At 39.3% G+C, this 22,096-nt stretch overlaps 1 protein-coding gene across 12 annotated transcripts in view; it reads right to left on the reverse strand.

Moving 5' to 3' along the window:
• JAKMIP1 (janus kinase and microtubule interacting protein 1) overlaps window positions 1–22,096 on the reverse strand; it is a 122,803-nt gene that overhangs the window by 11,589 nt on the left and 89,118 nt on the right. For 8 of the 12 annotated variants that reach the window (XM_068149506.1, XM_068149508.1, XM_068149509.1 and 5 more), the window contains 6 exons: window positions 19,078–19,179; window positions 16,805–16,858; window positions 15,594–15,659; window positions 13,306–13,374; window positions 11,926–12,003; window positions 9,883–10,364 (listed from right to left, as the gene is read on the reverse strand). In XM_068149506.1, the coding sequence (XP_068005607.1) occupies window positions 9,894–10,364; window positions 11,926–12,003; window positions 13,306–13,374; window positions 15,594–15,659; window positions 16,805–16,858; window positions 19,078–19,179 (840 nt within the window). In that variant the 3' untranslated portion in view covers window positions 9,883–9,893. Of the gene's footprint in view, window positions 1–9,882; window positions 10,365–11,925; window positions 12,004–13,305; window positions 13,375–15,593; window positions 15,660–16,804; window positions 16,859–19,077; window positions 19,180–22,096 lie in introns of those variants that run through there. The other 4 variants (XM_068149512.1, XM_068149513.1, XM_068149514.1 and 1 more) reach the window with 2 other exon arrangements.

Raw genomic sequence — 22,096 nt, forward strand, 5'->3', positions numbered from 1 at the left:
TTTGGGACTGGCAGGATTCAGGAGAATACCAGTGTTGTCAAATCATGGGGCTACACAAAGGAATTACTGTGGGCAAACAAAGAGCCACAGTCAAGCAAAAATAGCACAGTGAGAATGCAACCATGAAAGGGAAGGGTGTAAACATCAGGGATATGGATTCTTAATACTATCTTGCCTGCATTCAGAACCAACCTGCCAAAATAGTGAATACTAATTTGTCATTGATTTTGTTATGACAGCAAATAAAACCTTCACAAATCTAGATGATGGATGGGTAGATCTGTGAATACTCCCTGTTGCTAACTACCTTTGCCTGTGTGGAACTCTCCTGGGTTTTGGAAAGAGGGATGGATGAGCCTCTATTTTGATATATCAGGCACCCACTTGATAAATCATCTTTCTGTTTAGCAATGAAGTTTGCTGCCACTTCTGAGTAAGTGCTTGCAAGCAGCCAGCAAGCAGCAGGGGCTGAGAGGGCCATACTGCTGTACTGAGACAACAGCAGATGGCTCTGCCGGCCCAGAGACAGCAGCTTCAGCTCCATCAGGAGTGAGGCTCAGCTGGGAAAGCCGTTTGTATTTCCAGAAGGGTGCAGAACAAAGATGCTAAAGATGTACAACGTATGCCTTACCTTTTACTTAGCTGCCACTTGAGCAGACTTTTAAGCTTATTATAAATTACACATATATAATAGATAATTACTATTAATATTTTTATATAGTATAAATAACTACTTTTAAGAAATAGTAGCTACATATATATATTATAGATACAAAGTCAGGTGGCACAGCTATAAAACCCTGATGGGCAGCCTAGAAATGCTAGCAATTAAGTAAGAGAGAGACTATCCAGAATGTTCAGGCAGCAAAAGTATGCATTTCTGTGGAAATCCATAGTGCAAAGATAGGTATATGACTGAAAGTCTGCTAAAGCATTCCTAACACATCCAAAGAGACATTAATTTACTGACTATAGATATTAATTTACTGAACAGATCCATGCAAGAGTTAACAATCAGTTATTTCCAGCTCTATGCATTCCATTCACTGACTGCACTGAGCATATACCATCCTTCCAGCTTGCAGAGCTCCCAAACACAAAGAGATCTCAAATTGCCCCAAAGCAGGAAATTAAAGGTTTTTCTCATCAGATGATTTCTAATGTGCAGAATATTCCTCCTAAATGCTCATAACCCTCATTTCCTTTCACCTCACAGTGGGAAGGGCATCTTTCTCAGAAACAGGATGCATTTCTTGAAGTGCAATTACCCACTTAAGCAATTAGTCTGGCAAACATGGATGGCAAGTACCTTTAGCGTGCATCTTCCAGTACTGGCAGTGAAATCAAGCCTTTCCTTTCTGAGCTAACAAAGGGCTGAAACACCAAGATGGGACTACATATTATTACTGCCAGAATTTATTATGACCTTTCTCCAGAAAGGGAGTCTCCAAGTCTGCATAAAGCCTTTCTCTGAGTATTCTGCCAGGGCTGGCCTATGCAGGACCAACTAATTTGTCTCTGCACCTACAGCTCAAGTGGAGATTTTCCCCAGAGATAACAGCTGTTTTCCAAATACATCCAAACTCAATAAAAAGCTAGATAAGCCTAGATGCAGACTCATTATTGTACTGAATCCCTTGTGCAAAGGTGCAAAGTAAGGAGGGACACACTTTTAAAAGCAGAATTAAAGGCAATGGGTTTCTTGCAGACTGTTTGGTCCAGACTTCAGGTCCAATGGAATTATGCTAATGCATCTCCAGTGGAAAACTATCCAGGTACTGATTTAAAAAAAATGAAGAAAAAAAGGAAATTTCTGTAATTATTTTTAGCATGGTCTGGCTTCTATGGCTACATTGGAACGTGCTGCCCAGGGAGGTGGTGGAGTCACAATCCCTGGAGGTGTTCCAGAGGGGATTGGACGTGGCACTTAGTGCCATGGTCTGGTAGTCATGAGGTCTTGGGCGACAGGTTGGACTTGATGGTCTTTGAGGTCTTTTCCAACCTTGTTGCTTCTATGATTCTACATTGCTACCTCAGTGCTACAGGCCACATCCCTGGGGCACCTGAAGAATCAAAGTCTAGGTGAAATTGGCGCAGCATGAAGGTGGTGAGTGGAAATACCCTACTTTCACTAAAGAGAACTTCCAGGAACACAGGCTCTTAAAACTCTTCTTGCATTGTGGAGCAGAGAAGTACAAATGCTGAAGCTGAGAGTGGAAACAATAACATTGCACTTTGTTACTTAACACCATTGAATGGTACTGCCAAAATGAAAAAAAAATTGTTCTATTAAGAAGAGAAAAAAAAAAGTTAATTGCATTCCCACCCAGTACACATGAGATATGTGTGCCCAACCTGTGTTACAATTGCAATCCATCTACATTAAGTGCTGTTTCCATTAATATAGTGCCTGCTGTAAAGGAGCACTGAAATAAAGGAAAATCTTCCACTGAGCTCAGTGAGCCCTGGGTTGCTGTCTCAGAGCCATCGTTCTTCTTCTGGAGGCAATAAATCAGCCCAGTAATGATTTGTCATCATTTGGAGAGCTTGGCATGAGAAGAAGCTCAGCATTAAAAGAAGGAAAATGGCCCTGAGATGTAAGGAAGTGCCCCAAGACAGTAGGTCCAAGCTTCCCACAGCAGCCAACCAAAATGTGCCTAAGTTCTCATTCATTTCAGCTGTTCTTTCACCATACCTCAAATTCTGATGGGAAATGGTCCATGTCTCTCTGCAATTACACAGTTCCTTACACAGATTCATGGGGTTGGACCTGATCTCCCAGCTACCTTTTCAGTAGCAAACACAGATTCTCAGAATTTTGGTGTTTTCTGCTTATTGGATAGTGAGGTGGACTAGACGAAGTGAACTTCTTCCTCCAGGTCTATAGTCAACTAATTCATAGCATAGAATAGCCACTTATTCACAGCCCTCAGACAACATCTTGGATGGCTTCAAATCCTCAAGGGGCTTTGCCAAGCGGGGAAAATGCTACGAGGAAGGGAAATTCAGTGACAAATTTCATCTGCCAGAAAATGATGACCACAACATCCTTCACCTAAGTGTCAGGTTGGAGAGCTGATATTCTTGTTACCTAGGTAAGTGTGCAAGAGCCCATCCAAACAAACATAATATTTTACTGATAACAATATCAAGATGATCAGTTCAGGTCACTACAAAATACCCACCTTGCTGAGCTACTAAGGCTGTGAAAGCACAAGAATGTAATGATCAAAGGGTTTAGAAATGACCTTAACAGTTCCTGTGACACACTCTGATTGGATTTAGATTCATCAGCAAATCCAAGACAACAGTTTGATAATTTTAGCACAAAGCAGACAAGGATTTGCTAAGCTGCTTAGAGCCCTGTTTCTGAAATGTTGGAAAGGTTCAGCTGGAGATATATTTACGAGATAGGCTCCATGGATGGGCTACATCAGACACAAAACCATGTTTTGAATCTTTGAATCCAGCTTGTGATCAAGAATTCATCTCATTTGGCAGCATAATTTACCATGGGAAATACTTTATCATTCTGACAAAAGGAAGAACTGATTTGGTTTCATTCTATCATTGTTTTAAGCAGCTTCTCAACAGTATTAAGATACAGGTATGTAAGATCTTTAGTAATGTAAGCACCATAACTGTGTTACATGCATAAATGTAAACAAAGATGAATAACTGATTTGCCTTTAGCTGTTATTGAAATCATGAAGGTGATGGATAAAATTCCTTCATGGGGAAAAAAAACCTGATTCTTTAAAAATACTCCTCCAAATCTAATGCATTTTAACAGCTCTTTAAAAGCCTCCTTTGTGTTTACGATTTGCATAGGTAATTGTCACATATATTTACTCAAGCTGTCGGTTCTCCTCCCATAAGGGCCATGGGCTCCCTTTGGTCTCATATTCCTAGAATGGGATTTTGCATAATGGTCATAAGGAAGGAAGCAAGCACACTGTAACATCAATAGCATAAGCTATTTTGGTGCCTTAAGATAAAATTCAGCCAGCTGAATATGATAGCAATAGATTGAAAAAAAAAAACACCTGATATACTCTACCTCTCTGATTCTCACCAAGGTCTTTTTTAATATAGCAAGCAAAAAAAATCACTACTTTCTGTGTACTGAAGTCTCAACCATGACAATCCATTTAGTAGTTACTGAAGTAGGAGAGTTGCTCTCGTTAATCTTTATTATTTCTAGTTTCTTGATTTGCCTTCCTGAGGACAAGGAACTTTTTATCAGTTGCACTGATGCAGTTTCAGTTGCATTGAAAGCTAGTATGTGTTCAGTCACGTTGGTCTTATTAGTAAATCAGTGAATTTGGTAAAGGCAGTTAGCTTAAAGCGGTTTGTTGTGAGCTGATACTGAGTGACTATATACACATGAAGATATGGCTTAATATTTATAAGTAAACTTGCTTATTGCTATTTTTTCTTAAAGCCTAAGAGTCTTTCCATTTATGCTATAGTAAAACAAACATCATATGTTGATGTCTAACAGAAAAATAACAGTTCAATTGCTTCTCTTTAGCAAAACCCCAACAATTATAGCCACATTTGCCTTATATCTACACAGAATGATTATTCTCAGTTCATGCCCCTTCATAGCCAAGACTCACATGGAAAAAATTTTGGAAGTCAGCTTAAAAAAAAGCATAATGTAATATTTATTTAGATTATTTTATAGTCTGATATTTTACCTGCAAAATTTTATGTAATGGTAATGATACTTGCATGAATTGGGCATATAAAAATGCATTGGATCTTCACTTCTATACCAAACTTCACAACACTTTGCTTCTGAGACTTGCCTTTCCTCAGATCCTGCTGGCCTATCCTAAGAAACAAAGGGCATTCAGGATTTCAGCATTCAAACTTCAGCTGAGAGTTTTGCCAATTCCAATATTACTTAAAGGCATACAGTTGCTCTTAACTTCGGTGCAACCTCAGCCACACCTTATTTGGGACAAAGAAAGCTGACCATTAAGGTATATTTTGTGGGTACTACACCAGTCTTGCTGCCATCACTTACTCAGACAAGCAGCCTCACTAAAGCAGTTAGCAGAGCAGCCATGGTTTGATCTAACACAGAAAATATACATGAGGAACCACTGTAGGATAAACAGAGAGAAATGACTCAAGCTAACTCTCCTCTGCCACCCATGTCACCTGTGGGCAATCACAGAAGTTTATTTGTGATATTGTCTTTGCAGCAGCAGTGATGATTTGAAAGACTCAACATTCACTCCTGCATGGCAAATCAATACCACAGCACAGCTGTGATTAACCTAGTCATGCTGTTCTCGATGAGTATAGGTGACAGGCAGCTATGATATTACAGGCTTTTAAGAACAAGTCATGAATATAAAAAATACAGTATCAACAGTAAGCTATTATATGTTGAACAGCAAAGCACAGAACATTTCTCAACTGCAAGCAGCAGTAATAGGAAAAAAAATAATAACTAATTGCCCTATATATTCATGTTCATGCATAGTGGTATGCAAATGGTAGTTGTATGCAAATAGCTGGGAATGACCTTTGCTAACACCTTAACAATCCAGATTTAAAATAAAGCAGATTGTCCCTATGTAGGTTTGGAAGTAAAATGACTTTCCCCTGTTAGTATTGTGTAAGTATGTTTAGTAGTAATACCTGTGTGACAAAGCTGTGAACTTTGGACCAAGCCAGCTTCTCTGGCACAAGGCAACATGTCAGAGGATGTGATATCTTTACTTTGTCCTCTCTGACAGAAGGCAATGTGCCAAAGGGGACAAATTTGCCTGCTGTGCCTGTCAGTGAGGTACACTGAGCATAGCATCCTTCCCTCTCCCTCCCCCAGGAGACTTTCTAGTCAAACATTAAATCTTAGCAATTCTCCTTGGGTGAAGAACAGGTGATCTATCAATCGTAACAGATGACATAGTAACAAGGACCAGAACAACTGCTGGATTTATCCAAGCTTTACCTGAACATCTGTACAATATCAGATGGCAAATCTCAGGTTCCTACTTCACATTGGCAATTGTAGTATTAAAAAAAAAAAAAAAGGGGGGGAGGGGATTTCTTAAAGTTTTAGGAGAGAAAAAAAAAACCAAACTCACAGCAACAAAAAACCAACCCCCAAATATATATTCCAAGGGACCAAGTCAATCTGATCTTATTGTGACATCCAAGGGACCAAGTTAATATGATCTTATGGTGACATCCAAAGCTATGAATGTGTAAACAAACTGCCCAGTGTGAAAAAAATATGCCCCACCTAGGAGAGAGCAGGGAGAACTCATGGAGGAATGGCTTGCTTTGAACTTTAAGTAGTAATAACTTGGCTCTTAAGGTCAGAAAATAACAGGACTGAAGAGACTTAGTCAAGGAAATTAGTTTTGTGTTTCCTCAGTATTCATATTTTGACATTTCAGGAGTGAAAAAATAGAAAAGAAAGATATCACTGCATCTGATTTTCTCTTGATTTCCATGAAAAAGAGTGTCTGAAGCATCATATTTACTCTGTGGCAGTGACATATAGAGCTCAGTTTTGCATTCTACCTGTTTTCTCCTAAAAGATTGCCCACCTTGGACTAGCAGAAACTACAAATAAAGAGATAATTTCTACATATTACTATTAAATAATCCAACCTGGTCACAGGATTAAATGCTGCAGTTTAAAGAAAACAGAGTTAAAATAGTTACACCTATTTTCCAGCCAATTAGAATCAGAATTTGATGTCTTCAACCTGCCATAAATGCATTATATTCAGGTCTAGAACTGAAATAATGGTTTGTTTTACTCTGCAGAAAAACTGAGCTCCCAAGTTCTAACCCAAGGTAAAGAGGAGTTTAGTACAGTACTACAACGCAACTCAGGGAAACAGTTTCATACTTTGTGATGACACAGTGGACCAAGACACCTTTTCAGTCCCTTGTTTCTTGCACTTTTATACAAAGATAAGACTGTTCTGGGAAATTATTGGATCGCATTAATAAAATCTGTCCCTCACACCCTTTCTGATTGGCAGCAAACATTTTTGGACCTGGGTGTGTGTCAATCTGCTGCTCTTCAAGGATTTTCTTGCTTCTCTTCATATTTAAAATAACTTAGAATGGAATCAGAACAAACTCCATTCCTATTAAAATTTTTGTCTATGTTTGAATATTGCCAAATGTGCAATTTGAACTTATCCTGATGCCATCTCTGGTTCTGATGACTTTCCATAGTTTCTTACTCCAGAAGCAGCTACAGAAACACATTTCAAGTTAGATGCCTTCTGGTTTACGTAAAGCATAATTTGACCTTTAAATATTTATTCATTTCAGCAGATAACAGAGCCACAATCTATTTGTAAGGTGATGTAACTATGATGCTGTGTGGCTGTTTTGTATTGGGTGGTTTGGGGCCTTTAGTTTGATTAAGAATTTGATACCACTGATTCAGAAACACATTGTACCACCACTCCTTTTGAAATGGCTTTTATTTTTTCCTTCAGAGCTGGTTTATTTAGCTACACCAACACATTTCTCTCTCTTTCTAGAAATGCATGTTATATATACACATAAAAAATATCCTTCTTAGCACAACCTGTTAGTAATGAACTTCATATTATCCAAAATGCACAAAAGTCATGCCACTGTACTGACTAGGGCACAAAGGTTACTTCTAAATGAAATCCTACTAAAAATAAGCCAGATATTGGTTTACAAAAACCCTTATAATAACAGTGCAGCAGAACGAGACATTTTTGATGGCAATATATGCAGGAACAGCAGTTGAACTGAACATATCCTATGGCTAGAAGCAAATATCACAAGCTGCTCATGACAGATTTTTAATTAACATATTATGCTTCCTCCAAATAGAGAGGATGGTGTAAATCAAAGCACCTTCCCTGACTTAAAGGGGGTTGCCAATATGCTTCAGCTGAGGAGCTGTACCCCAGATCTGCATGTTGCACTCTGGGTTTAAACTGAAGTATTGCATGCCTTAGCAAGCAGATCTAATCAGAGACTGTCTCATTTGGCTCCATTGAGCTCTAGTTTCCTTAACACACAGTGGCTATACATGAATGGTTCCATTTTTATATGATGAGCAGTAATAATCTGGGGCTATACAGATGAAGAGACCTACCAGTGTGAAATAGGGCCTGACATCTAAAAGATATTTATTTAACTGGAACAAAGTCAATACCCAGTGGCTAAGAACACAGGCTTTATATCTGGACAAAGAAGCACAAATAGAGCAGCACAGACTCACATCTGGACAACAGCTCACCCACTCTCCTGTGCACATCCCTGTTCTTTTCACACACCACATTCTCAAGGAGGAACTTTTGCAGGCTCTGTAAAACCAACACCTCACAAGCTAAATCCCCAAGGTCCCTGCAGGAAGCAGCTCACCTGTGAGAAACCCTAAAGACCTATCTGTAGTGTTCATCACATTCACTGCTAATTCTGCACCCTGCAATATGTTCAAGGACCATTTATACGCAGAGGGAGAGAACTCAACTTCTCCTTCTCCATCAGTTCTCGGACCCCTTGCTCTCTATGTCTGACACAGAAACTGACTCCAAGAAGGTTGCAGACAGCCTGCCAGGATAAGGGTTTTCTTTCTAAGGCCTTCTATCAGGCAGATCAGAAGGTAATGGAAGCAAAGAAAAAGCCCTTCTGAAAGTGATCAACGTTCCAGAATATCAGAGAATTTTGAGTCTTTGATACATGTTTTTTTCTTTCAGGGGAAGTTTGAAACTAATTACAACAAGGTCAGTGTATGAATATCTTGCAGGTCCATCATGCTGTTGTATCTCTCTCCAAGTACTCTGGAGTAAAAAGAATGGTCCCTAAGGTAAATGTGCTGCAGACTGTACAGGTATGGCGAGGTTTAGGCTGCAGTTCTGCCAGAATGAAATGTACGGGGTACTTGGTAACACCACAATGCTTGCAAAAGAAAAGTGAGCTTCATTTAATGCAGCACCTGCAGGTACTCTTTCTGACCTTTCTAGTGCCTGCTGAGAGCAAGAGTTGTTCCTCATCTCTTGACCTCAATGTTACTTGCTCCAAATCAAGGGAATGAAGTGAAAGAACAAGAGAAAGGAGAATTAGAGGAAGTCAGAGCTCAACTCTAGCACTGGCACTGTAAGCATTTCTCAACACTGCAGGATGACAAGAGATGAAGATAACAGTACATTACATCACTTGTGGTCTGTATTCACTTACAAAGCCAACCAGAACAGAGAAAGGCTTGAACTAATCTAACTGCAGATCCTACCCCAGAACCAGCAACATCCTGAACACATCTGCATAGCAGAGCTAGGCATTTAAAGCATGTGGATTCCAAATTTGCACAGCAAGTGGTGAAAGCAACTGGAGGGAAGTCCTCCAGATTGAAGACATCTGGCTGCATATTCCAAAGGTTACTATAAAGAGGAATCAAAATCCTCAGGAGGAATTATTCCTGCTGGAATAATTAGCACTCCAAGACATGTAGGTATTTTCTTTCAGTGAACATTTTGCACAGAAAACCTATAAATCCTGCCAAATAATTCTTCAGTAAATAAATACCACCCTTGCCTGGAACTTGCCTGAACTCGAGCTGACAGTGTATGTCCTTAAGGAAGGGGGTTAGACAGACAAGGCTTTGCTAATCTAATTTAAAGGCATAAAGACCTGCAAATGGGCTCTGAAAAGACTCCCTATGACTTCCTTTTCAAAAATAAGAATTAAAAAAATAGGTAAATATTTCACAAGTGGCTAAAATAAACAAAGGTGGGGAAGAAGATTTAAAAATTGATTCCTATACGTATAGCTTTTGCCTTTCCCCTTAGATATGAGTGTTATACTCTTACAACCTTCCCTTCTGGCTTTTTCTAATTGAAACTTGCAACAGGCTCCCCGTGGAGTCAGTCAGTGGAAGACTGTGCAGCTGTACACATACGAAACAGATGTGCAACAGGACCCTGAAGTGAGACAGTGACTGGTATTGTGTGTGTACCATGCCCAGCACAACCAGGTCCTAACACCACTCGTCTCCTTGACACGGGAGCAATACAGAGACTGGACTGAGTGTCACTGCACAAGGTGAGGGGGAAGCGATGCTGTTGTATGGGCAGTGGCGGCAACCACAGAGGTAACACCAACGCGGGGGGAGGAGAGAGAACCAGGTTTACCTGCTGTGCCTGCTGCAGCAGCTCCATTCGTTCGTGCAAGATCTGGCTGTCAAACTCCCGGCTCTGCCTCAGGATCTGCCGCCGCACCTTCTCCACTGCAGCTCGCAAATCCTCCCTCTGCGCTTCGGTCAGCGACTCGCTTGCCCGCCGTCCTGGATCCTGCTGCAGGGCATTATACAGCGTAGCTTCCAGCTCCTGGATTTTCTAATGCAACCCAAATCACATACAGACAGGCTGCTGTTTGAATTCAGCAGGCAAACGGCCCAACGACAGCTAGAGGAGAAGGCTAGCAAGCAAAGCAGGAGGTGGGAGGGAAGGACGGACACAGACAGGTAGACAGAAAGCAGCAGTCGTGAGCAGTGAGGAGCATTCCACACAGAGTGCACGTAGCCTCCTGGCACTGAGTTAGACCCAGGCAATGCTTCCCATTCTAGTAAATGCTCGATTTCTTCTGGTGAAGAAAGATTCAGATGATAGGTCTGTGCTCAGTATATAACAAACCCCCAACATGTGATGCTGAACATAACAAAATTAAAGCAAACCATCAGATTCTCTTCAGCTGAATAGTTAAGACACTCTATAAACCAAAAATCTCACAGGGAGTACTGCAAACAACAGAAACTTCACTGTCTCTTTCTCTCTGGCCCTGCTGTCCTGCCAGCCATGCTCAAAGTCTATGTCACTGTCTGAGTTCCAAGTTGCTGCAAGCTATACAGAGAGGAACATTTGTACCCTGGCATACACAAATTCCTCATCAGTCTCTTGCCATTTGCCAGATTTCTAAGTAGATTCTGATGCACTGACCAAAACTCAGTACTTTGCAAAGCAGAGAGCACAGGAGAGCCTCACAGTCACACTTAGAGCTGTATTCCAAAGAGTAAAGAAAGAAAAGAATCATGGCTGTTCCCCTAATTACTGGGGTTAGTATGATCCTATTAAAATACAGCACCCAGAATGACAATATGTGGATCAAGAGCATCTGACAACATCCCCTTAGCCCTCATAACACCTTTGTGAGGTAGGTAATTCTATCCATATTAGTGATGTATAAAGAGCTCCACAGAGAGGTTAACTGGCTTGCCCAAGGTCACAGTGCTAGAATTAGAGCCTGCTTGCTTCTCTCTCTGTTATCTGCTCTGAGCACTAGACCTTGCTTGTTTGCTGGAAACATCTTCTCCATAAGAAATATTTACAATGTATAAGCAGTTCTTCAGGCTATTATGTTTTGATTCCCTGAAGTCTCAATTGTGGCAAAGCTGGGTGTGCACTTTTACCAGTTTCTAGATAATTCTGAGCATAGACAAGGTTGCAGCTTCCCTCTTGGAAACCAGGAAGGGTAAGGTTGGATAGGACTGCACAGGAAGGAATTGCATAATAAGAACAGGCATTCCAAACTTAGTATAGGTTAGCAGCAGTAATGTTTACAAATGTTTAGGGGAAAGCAATATTGGAAAAGCCCTGAAGCAACTTCTGGTGTATTTCAGCAGTCATAGTATTGTGCACACACAAACCAGCTCTTCCCATTCCAGATATACTAACAAGATGTTCACATATTTTAGAATAAAAAATGCAAGGCAAAATCATTAGATGTGCAAATGCTATCATTCATTTCCTAAGTCTCCATTTAAGTAACACTTGGCTTTCTGGTCTGGTAGAAAAAGAATCAATTAAAAAAGAATTCTATTTGCAATTAAAAGAGAAAATAACCACCATATTTCATCAAATCTCTTCAAAGATGACAATTTAATGACTGTTCTTTTCCTACCATGTATGCCTGGTCCAGAGCTTGCTTCCTGTAGTCGAGTTCTTCCTCTAAATAACCCTTCTGTTTACTGAACAGGTCCTGAGCAATAATAAAAACAAGGGAGTGTTTGGTTTTGATCCTAATTCATCAAGAATCATAAATGTCATCATCTTATGTGAGCTTTCCACTTGAAAGCAAAAGAAAGGCTATAGTCAATTACCATATCCATCCTAAGGATGAATCTTTTACAATATTAGCGCTCAAAATATGTATTATCATACTGATGAGTCGTACCCAGAAAGCATTGACCTCTACACCAGTGAATGAACCTGCCTCGACCTGGCAGAAGTGGAGCTGAAAGGGTGAATGAAAATGTGCATGCATGTGGTCCAACAGCCATATCTTGCACAAGGCAAGGAAAGAGAGGGAAGAGAAACACAAGTGAGGGCAATTTATGGCTTTTCTGAAAATAACCAATGTGTACCCTCAAGGAAATCATGGAGCAAGTCCTAATCTGTTTTACCTAGTCTGTTCTTCTAGGGAGGGAACAAGAACATGCAGAGCCACAGCTGGGATCCAATATTAAACATTGAAAGAATCATACCTATGTAAAATCCAACCAGTATGATAGGCTACACTCAACAGAGAACACAGTCTGGGCACATCTTTTTTTCATTGTAGCCTAAACACTCTATCAGTGGCCCTGGGCAAATCACTTAACCTCACTGTCTCAGTTTCCCATTCTTTAAGATGAATGTAATGATGATTACTTATCTACCTGTGAAAGGTGTGGTGAGGATTAATCAGTGTTTCTAAAGCAATTTGAAGATGAGAAGCGCAGCATGCATGGTAAACCAATACAACCAAATAATCATTCCAAAACTCTGTCCAACACATGGAAAAACAAGGTTAGCATAGCACTGAGTTTGTCATGCAAAACAGAACTGCTTTTGAGAAGACATTCTGTCTTTAAGCATGAAGACCTTGGGGAAAGAAAGGTCATCTTCAGTAAGAGGTCTTTACAACTTGTCTAGAAGCTGAATGCCAGAAAGCAAGGGAATATCCTTGACAATTCTGATAATAAGAACCCAAGACAAGGCTGTTGCCAAACAAATTAATACACAGAGCAAGCACAAAGACAACTTCACACTGCTCTCTAAAGTTATGCCTTCATGTCCTAATTTGTATATATTTTGCTACTGTTCTATACAGATTTGACAGTTCCCTACTCCCCAAAGAACATAAGTAATAGATTGTTCTAGAAACCTCTTGCCTATTTATCATGAAGCAATCTATGTTAAGCAGAGAAGGAGAATAAATCAACCTGTGATGAAGTTCATGCACGTTCTCTTGAGATGAGCTTTAGCTAAGTGAATTATATTTGTAGCTATCGCTCCTTACCTTTTCATTCTCCAGGTCTAACATCTTCTGTGTCAGTGCAGCTTCTGTCCCTTCTATCTGTTTTAACCACTATGAAGAGGGCAGAAAAAAAAAAAAAAAAGAGAAAAAATAAAAAATAAGAAGAATAAACTGGAGATTTCAGAAAATCTGCATCAAATGTTTTGCAAGCTTCTTGCCAACACTGCCATGCATCTGCGTTCCTCCATAGTGTTTCATTTTGAATGAACACATGAATAAGCAGGTTGTGAAAACACAGGCAGGAGGGAGGACTACAGAAACATACTAAAGACTAACAAGAGGAATCATTTTCCTGCAATAAATTAAAGTTTTCTCCCTTTGTAAATTTCAAGACACAAAACAGGTCAAGAAAGCAAAATCAGCCTGTGACTGGCCTCTCACTCCAAGAAGGACATTGAGGTGCTAGAGTGTGCCCAGAGAAGGGCAACAAAGCTGGTGGAGAGTCTGGAGAACAGATCTGGTGAGGATCAGCTGAGGAAACTGGGGTTATTTAGTCTGGAGAAGAGGAGGCTGAGGGAAGACCTCATTGCCCTCTACAACTCCCTCAAAGGAGATTGGAGCCAGGTGAGCATTGGTGTCTTCTCTCTAGTATCAGGTGATAGAACGATAGAACGAGAGGAAATGGTGCCAAGATACACCAGGGGAGGTTTAGGTTGGATGTTAGGAAAAATTTGCTCCCTGCGAGAGTGGCAAACTCAGTCCTTCATTTTGTACAGTTTGCTGCACCCTTCATGGGAAGAGGCTCACTTCTGAAACATCACTACTGTAGAGGGAAGAATAAAGCAGACAGACAGATGGAAGCTCATGCAGTCAGTACCATGAATCCCTTACTGTTCCAGTGGTACTCAAACCAATCAGAATGAAGAAGGGTGGCTCATTGTATTCCATATTGTAATAGAAAAATCCATGGGTAGAAGGTTCTTGCTTAATTACTGTCACCAGGATAACATTAATATTCAGTGTTTAAGTTTATTGGAATGGATGGGAATGGCTCAATTCTGAAATATTTCTTTTCCTTATTTTTCTACAATAAGGATCAATGACCGCCTTACAGGAAGTGTAGGTGAGGCCGAAGCTTTTTGTAGCTCCAGCTCCTGTTAAGATCAGCTGCAGCTTTGCCACTGATAATTACCACTTTCCTCAACACCAAAGTACTCCTATTTACTTTAATTCTTTTGACAAGCTTTACACAACCTTTTGAACTTTGGGGTTTGGTGAATTAATGATAAAGATAGGAAAGCAGCAAACATTAAGCATGGAAATAGGCAAAATGTGACTTCATTACCTCACCCTTCTGGACCTTAAACTATTTAAGAAGCTGCTGGATGAAAAAGGAAAGTTGTTTTACCTATTTACCTTGTTGTTTTACCTGGGTTTACCTTGTACAGAGCAGAAAAAAAAGTGAACAGGGACGTTGTATTCCCCAGTGATCCTATTTCTATCACCTTTGTTTTCTTCATTATCAAAATGAGAGACTGAAGATAAGCCTCACTGGATTCAGCAAGACAGTGAGCATTCTGAACCCTCAAAATCAACATGGGAAGTCCTCAGCATCTCTCACAGCTGCCCTCAGTATTTGCAAAGGAAGGGTTATATGTAAAAATTAGAGGTCTAGGTTTGTTTGAAGGTATGAATGAGATGCAAAGCTAAATGTCGATTCTGATCCACCTATGCCTCTAAGCCTTTCAGGAACTAGAGGTGATCTACATTATAACACTTAGATAAGTAGATTATCAAAATTATACTAATTAAAGCAATTATTACAAGATGCTCAAATTTCAGTTTTAAAGTTCTAAATTCAAGTTTTAAATATCTAGGAAAGATTTACCAGAAACCTACAAAAAGGAAAGACAAAAGTGCCATGGTTTAGTAGTCATGAGGTCTTGGGTAACAGGTTGGACTGGATCTTTGAGGTCTTCTGCAACCTTATGGATTCTATGATGCTTGGTGAGTCTTTCTTAGTTTTAAACGTTCTCTTTACTCAACACATATTCTCTCTGTAATTAAAAATTGTTTTAAAAGTCTCTTTTAAGTGGCTTTTTAGTACTTTATTCTAAGGGGATATCACCAAAGCATGATTCTATTTCTAAATTGGATTTCTGGTCTGAATTTGGGTTTTTTTTCTCAGGACATCATAATCCCAGTAATCATACATGTCATACATGCTCCAATCCAGGTGACCTTAACAGAAAAGCCATGCTTCCCTGGGAGCACTGTGTGTGATACCTTAGACGACATGATCAGCCTTTAGGCACAGAAAAATCATCTACCTTTTCACAAAGGGAAAGCACAGTCCCAGCTTGGATTATTGCAACCTGTTCTTCGTTTCTCAAATTCTAAAATACAAAAAAAGATGCATTTTAAATTGGGTTGGAAACCCATCCTTCAGTGCATGCATTACATTTAACTCTACTTTAAAGAATTAATCAGCTACAATAGTCAGCATTTTGCAAACATGCCCAGAAATGATCCCATGATTGAAAGCACTCAAAACTGAACCAAGGGTATTTCATCTCCACTCTATTTCAGTACACCATGCCAGAACACTTTCATGAATTAAAGAAAACTATGTGGTTTCTGTCAGGGATTTTTAAATCCTTTCTTCTTCTTTTCACCCCCACCCCCTTTTTTTTTATCTCTCTAGACAGAAAATTTCCTGTTCACTGGACTATGGCCCTGCAGCGAGTCTCCCCTTCATGCACCTCACTGACAGACTTCCTATTACTAAAAACAATGCAAAGAAAGAGCAGATGTCATAGAACCAAGAACCAACCCCTACAGACCCTGCAACACAAAAAAATCCTGTTCACTGGACTATAGCCCTGCAGCAAGTGAGTCTCCCCTTCATGCACCTCACTGACAGACTTTCTATTAATAAAAACAATGCAAAGAAAGAGCAAATACCACAGAACCAAGAACCAACCTCTACAGACCCTGCAACAAAAAAGTAAATCTAGAGCTTACACCTAGTGCTACAAAGACCTCAAACTGTTAAAGCATGAAGCTGCATTTGTGACACAGAGGAAGAAAGGGAGCCAATTATCCTTGACCTTTCTCCCAAGAAATGCACCCTTCACAGTAGCAGGTGGTATTACTACTGCTTAAGAGGAAAAATTCAGGAATATCTTGGTTTGACTTTGATTTTGTTATTTTACTCCCCTTGCTTGTTTTATATCTCTCCCTTCTACCTACTACAATGTCCTTTTTCAACATCATTCAGCCAAGATCAGATCTTATCTTGAAAAAAAAAATCCATTTTTTTCACTAGCATCAGTTTAACTGAAAGATTTTCTTTTGAGTTTGTAAAAAGAGTACCCAACCATCCACACTGTTCATACAAATATAGGCATATAAAAATCACTCTGTGCATTCTCTTGAATATTATTTTCTGCTGGGAGGGGGGGGAGAGAGTGAGGGGGGGAAAGGGCACTTTAAAATAGCCACAAAATTAGAGGTATATTTGAAATGTAAAAACTGTTACCCCATTATCTCCAAGAATATCTAGTTTCTTCATAAGCTCAGATATGTTCACATCCTGAAAAACAAGTTCAAGACAGTTCACACAGTTGTTATATGCCACGCTCAACGTGCCCTTTATTCACTGCTGCATGCAAAAAAGACTTGAAACGTGAGTGAAATGCTAGCTTTGCATCACAGTTCCAAAAGTGTTATTGATACTTCATGAGACAAAACCAAATGTCACTCTTGGTTATAGCAAGCAATCTGGATCTGTGTCTGAAGGCAGAATATTCCTGTACCATTCACATTTACCATCCTGCTGATGTATGCAGATGGAAGATCGTAACTGATAAACGGGCTTAAGAGACTGGTTTGGAGTGGAGCATCAAACAAATCAAGCTACAGAAGTCAAAATTTCAGAGAATATGAATGAAATAATTGTGAAGAAGGCTTTCTGGGTGTTTGGGTTTTATTTTCTTTGTTGAAAAAAAACCCAAAAAACAAAGAGAATGGATTCCAATCAGCTTTACAGTGGAAGAAAGGAATATGCATGGTGGGTTGAGCACACTCCTCCAAACACTATCAGCTAATGGACTTCACTGAGGAAAGCCTAGTAAGAAATGAAAGATTTCTTGAAGACCAGACACAGACATGGGAGAGAATCTACAAATTAGTCCATCCTGGCTCCAAAATAAAGAAGAGCAATGTGTTGTGTTGAAGTTGGGCTATACTGAGAAGTCACCTCCCAAACACTTCAGCAGTGTCTCCAAATGTTACATCAGTTATTTAGCAGAGCACATTAACAGTTTTAGAATGGTGCAGAGCTTGTGTTTGGATCAGTGATAAAAACAGAGCTATTGATTACGATCAGCACTGATGATGGTGAATGGAAATTTCTTTAGCTGATCAGTTACACCGGTGAAGAATGGAATCCAGTAAGACATGCAAGTTCTTTCACGTGCTGGACCAGAAATACTCATTCTAATTCATTTATTTCCATGACATACAGACTTTTAGAATCCAAATTGGATTTTGCTTCCTTCTGGAATCTAATTTGCTACTGTTGGCTAACAATTTTGAAAGACACCGAAAACACATAAGAAGTCAACAACTTCAGCATGCCCATTTTAGGGGAATTCCTCTGCTTCCAGGTAAGTGAACTGAAAGGCAGATTGAAATAAAACCACCTGTTTAGGAATGCAACAGAAGACAATGGAAAAAAAAACCCCATAATTCTAGACCTTGCTAAATTATACCTGCCACAGTCAACATCTAAACTAGAATAGCAGATTAAGCTAAAAAGCAGATCTGGCATCCCATGAAAGCTCTACCTGAAAGGTAACATGCCAACTGATGTCTTTGGCATGGTTTTGGGAAATGACTACCCAGCCAAACCTGCAGGTAAGAATCACCTTTTAACCTTTTTTTTTTTTTTTCCTTTTAAACTACTCAGCTGCATAACAATATGCAGCCCACAATTTCTGTTTCTTCTCACAACAGATAGTATTGTGCTTATTGAGGCACCGAGTAGCCTTCTGTAAGAGTGTTTGTAAACACAACTACACATACAAGAATCAATTCTTGGCATGTGCCATGGAGTATAACTCACAGAGATATTCCACTTGAGTTACACACAGAGAAGTTGCTCTGGCTTGCTGTGCAAGATTACTAACAAAGCAAAGCTGAACTCAGCCTTAAGTGAACCAGATTGCAAATCAATTTGCACTGCTAACCTGCCCAAGAGAGAACAGAAGTGAAGGGCGATTCTTGCTTACAGCAGAAGCTAACCAAGCAAGACCCCAATGTCTGTCTTGTGCTTGTTCTAGAATAGCAGTCTCCCCTGTTTGAATGAGTTTTGAATCAGGCACCTCATGCTTCAAAGCATGGCCTAGACAAGTAACTTAACAAACAAGATATGTAGGTGCTTCACTAGATTGGGTGTAACATAAAAGGTGAATGCCCTACTTCTGATCTTAGATGAATGCATTTAATACTAAAAACAAAGTACTGTGGTAAGCCTGACAATGAATCACACCAACACCCACATTCTTCCCTGCAATGTTTTTACTGCAGTACCCCAGACTAAATGTAAATTCTCTTCATGCAGATTGCCACTGCCAATGCAGATTGGCAATCTCCTGGATCATATAAAACTCTTTCCCCAGTTAAAAAGAGCTTTTATTACTATATTTATTTTAAAAGGTTGTCTTCCCTACAGCAAGATGTTTGGATATTGGGTTGGTCTTTCCAAAAATGGTCCTGGCCATCCAACTGTTAGTAATGCTCTACATATACCTTTATTCCTTCCTGATGACAGAATAGTTGAAGTGCACTTCCATTGTTTTCAGGGAAGGTGGTTATATGAAGATTAAATGCCGGCGACCTTCGTTCTCTCTCCTGAGGAAAGATTTGGTTTAAAAACAACATGTATGATTATACAATCATATGGAAGCCTTTGTTAACCACCTTCACCAAACATGCTTGTACAATAATAAGACAGATTCCTATTCAGATTCCAAATACATGATATTTCCTCTCACTTTCACCATATTGGAGGGATTTTGGCCATAGCTAAGCACAGAAACTTGGCAGTAGCTTCCAACTATTCCATGCACACAGAGCTTCTGCAAGGCTAAATGATGCTCTTTAGATGCAGGAACCTTGCACACTGGGCAAATTACTGTCTAGAGCCCTATAAACCTGCAGTTCTAAACCTTACTTAACTATCACTTTCTGTCATGGAAGAAAGAACTATTTAGAAAGAAGAAAATGCAGGAAAGAAAACTAAACTCCATCCTGAAATAGTAGTAGCACTGAAGATTGTCTCAATAAAATGAAAGCTGTACATCTCCTCCCTGTTTATTCTACATTTAACCTTTCTATTAGAGCATATAAAATTCCCAGTTCTACTCCCTGTACAACCCAAGATACTGGGATATGTTGAAAGGCAGCACTAGTCTACACTTCTTTGTGCCAAAACTAACATTTATACACTCCCATTTACCTACAAGTATAGTATTTCTAAAACTTATCCAGGCTGTCTACTTGCCTTCCATGTGCTTCTTCAAAATACCAACCTGCTATTTCTTTGAAAGGCAGAAATACAGTAAACAAACAAGCTGTTTTACTTAAATTAATTTTTAACGTGAAAATGACTGGATTGAATGCACTGGGCAGCAAAAGCACTGAGTCTTACTCTGAACTCTCTATTGCCATAGGAACAAAAGTGAAGAAAATGACATATCCTCTCCATATGACAAGAAGAGGCATGGTCAACAAAAACTTCAGCTTCTGACAATACAATGAAAAAATGTGAATATTGTAGATGCTGTGATCACTTTGTCCCATTTTCAAAGCCACAGCATGAGGTGCTTTAATTGATATCGTGAGTTGCATAGATTCACTTAACCAAGCTACAAAGCACAGCAACTCCTGCTCATTAATTAGCATGAGCTTAATTTCAAACTACAATGCAGAGAAGAAAATTTCTATGCACATTTTCCCCACTCATCTGCCCTATTTTATATAACATTTGCAGTAACAGCTCCATTTGGAAATAAGCTTAAATGACTTAGCTTTTGTAACCTAAAACAAGAAGTTCATTTTTTTCCCCTCCAAATTCATTCACCACTTTAGACTTTAAAGAATAAAGTGAAATAAATTCAGCTGCTATTGCATTAAACACACCTGCTTGTATTAAATGATAACCAAATGGTTGTTGCATTAAACACACCTGCTTGCATTAAATGATAACCAAATGGTTGTTGCATTAAACACACCTGCTTGCATTAAATGATAACCAAATGGTTGTTGCATTAAACACACCTGCTTGCATTAAATGATAACCAAATGGTTGTTGCATTAAACACACCTGCTTGCATTAAATGATAACCAAATGGTTGTTGCATTAAACACACCTGCTTGCATTAAATGATAACCAAATGGTTGTTTTCTACTCTAGCCTGATTTTAGTAACATTAATTTCATTGCTCTCAAAAAATACTGTCTTGAGTGGGCTTGATGATCTTTGAGGTCTCTTCCAACCTTATTGATTCTATGATTCTATGATTACCAGCAGCATTCATGGTTTTACTAAAGCACTCACATGTCAGTCACATTTGTGCCTACATGCTTGCCTACTAAGGAAAGATTTTTCCTTGCAGTCACCCAAAAATACTTCCATTGTTATTCTATGAAACAATGTCTATAAGTATTTGGCACATGACAAAACCTGACACATCACACTGAGCTATTTTTCCTGTGATTCTTCCATGTGAAAAACACATTTGTGAAGGATATATTGAAGCACTTCCTTAAAGAAATTTGAGTGGTTTGCTTCCAAGAGTACACTTTAAGAAGGAGTTCTTGGCGTATCCATCAATTCACATGCTAAATTGTTCAGTATTTTTCTTACAGTTGCTTAATAAAATATAAACCCCGTGTCTTAGAAAGCATGTTTGTTTTTCTGAGTGTCTACTGACATTCTAACAGCCTACACTTTTAATACGATGGACTATGACATCAAAATACATGGTTGCTAGAGGATTAAAAAAAGGATCAAGAAACGTGAAAGACAAAAAGGAGAACATCCACATCACAGGGAGACACGACATTTTCATCCTTATCAGAGAAGTTGCACATGCCAAGATCTTGGGTGAAACGTGCTTAGGGATGAAAATTACAGAGGAGTGACAATGACAGGTTTCTTGGAGAGTTTATTCTACATGGTGTTAAGAATGCTGATGGTATTTGAAACTGAAGAGTGTGTGATCAGGCAGTAGAACTGTGTGACAACTGGGCACCACACACAGCTAGTTTAATGTTACTGCATTTGACGTGGGCCTCATATATAAGGTGATGAGAAACATTGCTTTCTGCTGTAATCACAGGCTACCTGTTCGAGTTGTTATGGACAAATAATTTTGCTGTCATTTCCTTTATGCCAAGTATGAAATTTGCTATGGGTAACATACTACTTTCATGTACAGAAGCTGTTACCTGTTCTTCACCACTTGAACTTTGACATTCTCAGAGAATATTTTTACCTATTTTTTTTAAGTTGCCTGAGGCCAGTTATTTCCAGTTCATGACCACTTTATACCATCAGAAAATGGATTTTGGTAAGACAAATGCTTTCAAAGATGCTACCAAATTGTGTTCTTTTCAGATATTTTTACGTCACATTAATGTTGTCAATCTTAAATTGATGCAATTAAAAGCAATCATACTTTGATGTGATGGATGTGTCAGATCCTTAGTCAGACCACTGCATGCAAGAAGTGAGAAGGTGTGTTAATTTAAACAATGCCAACCA

Source organism: Melanerpes formicivorus, unplaced genomic scaffold (genome assembly GCF_026170545.1).
Source record: "Melanerpes formicivorus ecotype bairdi unplaced genomic scaffold, bMelFor1.0.p_v2 SCAF_18, whole genome shotgun sequence".
NCBI lineage: Eukaryota > Metazoa > Chordata > Aves > Piciformes > Picidae > Melanerpes > Melanerpes formicivorus.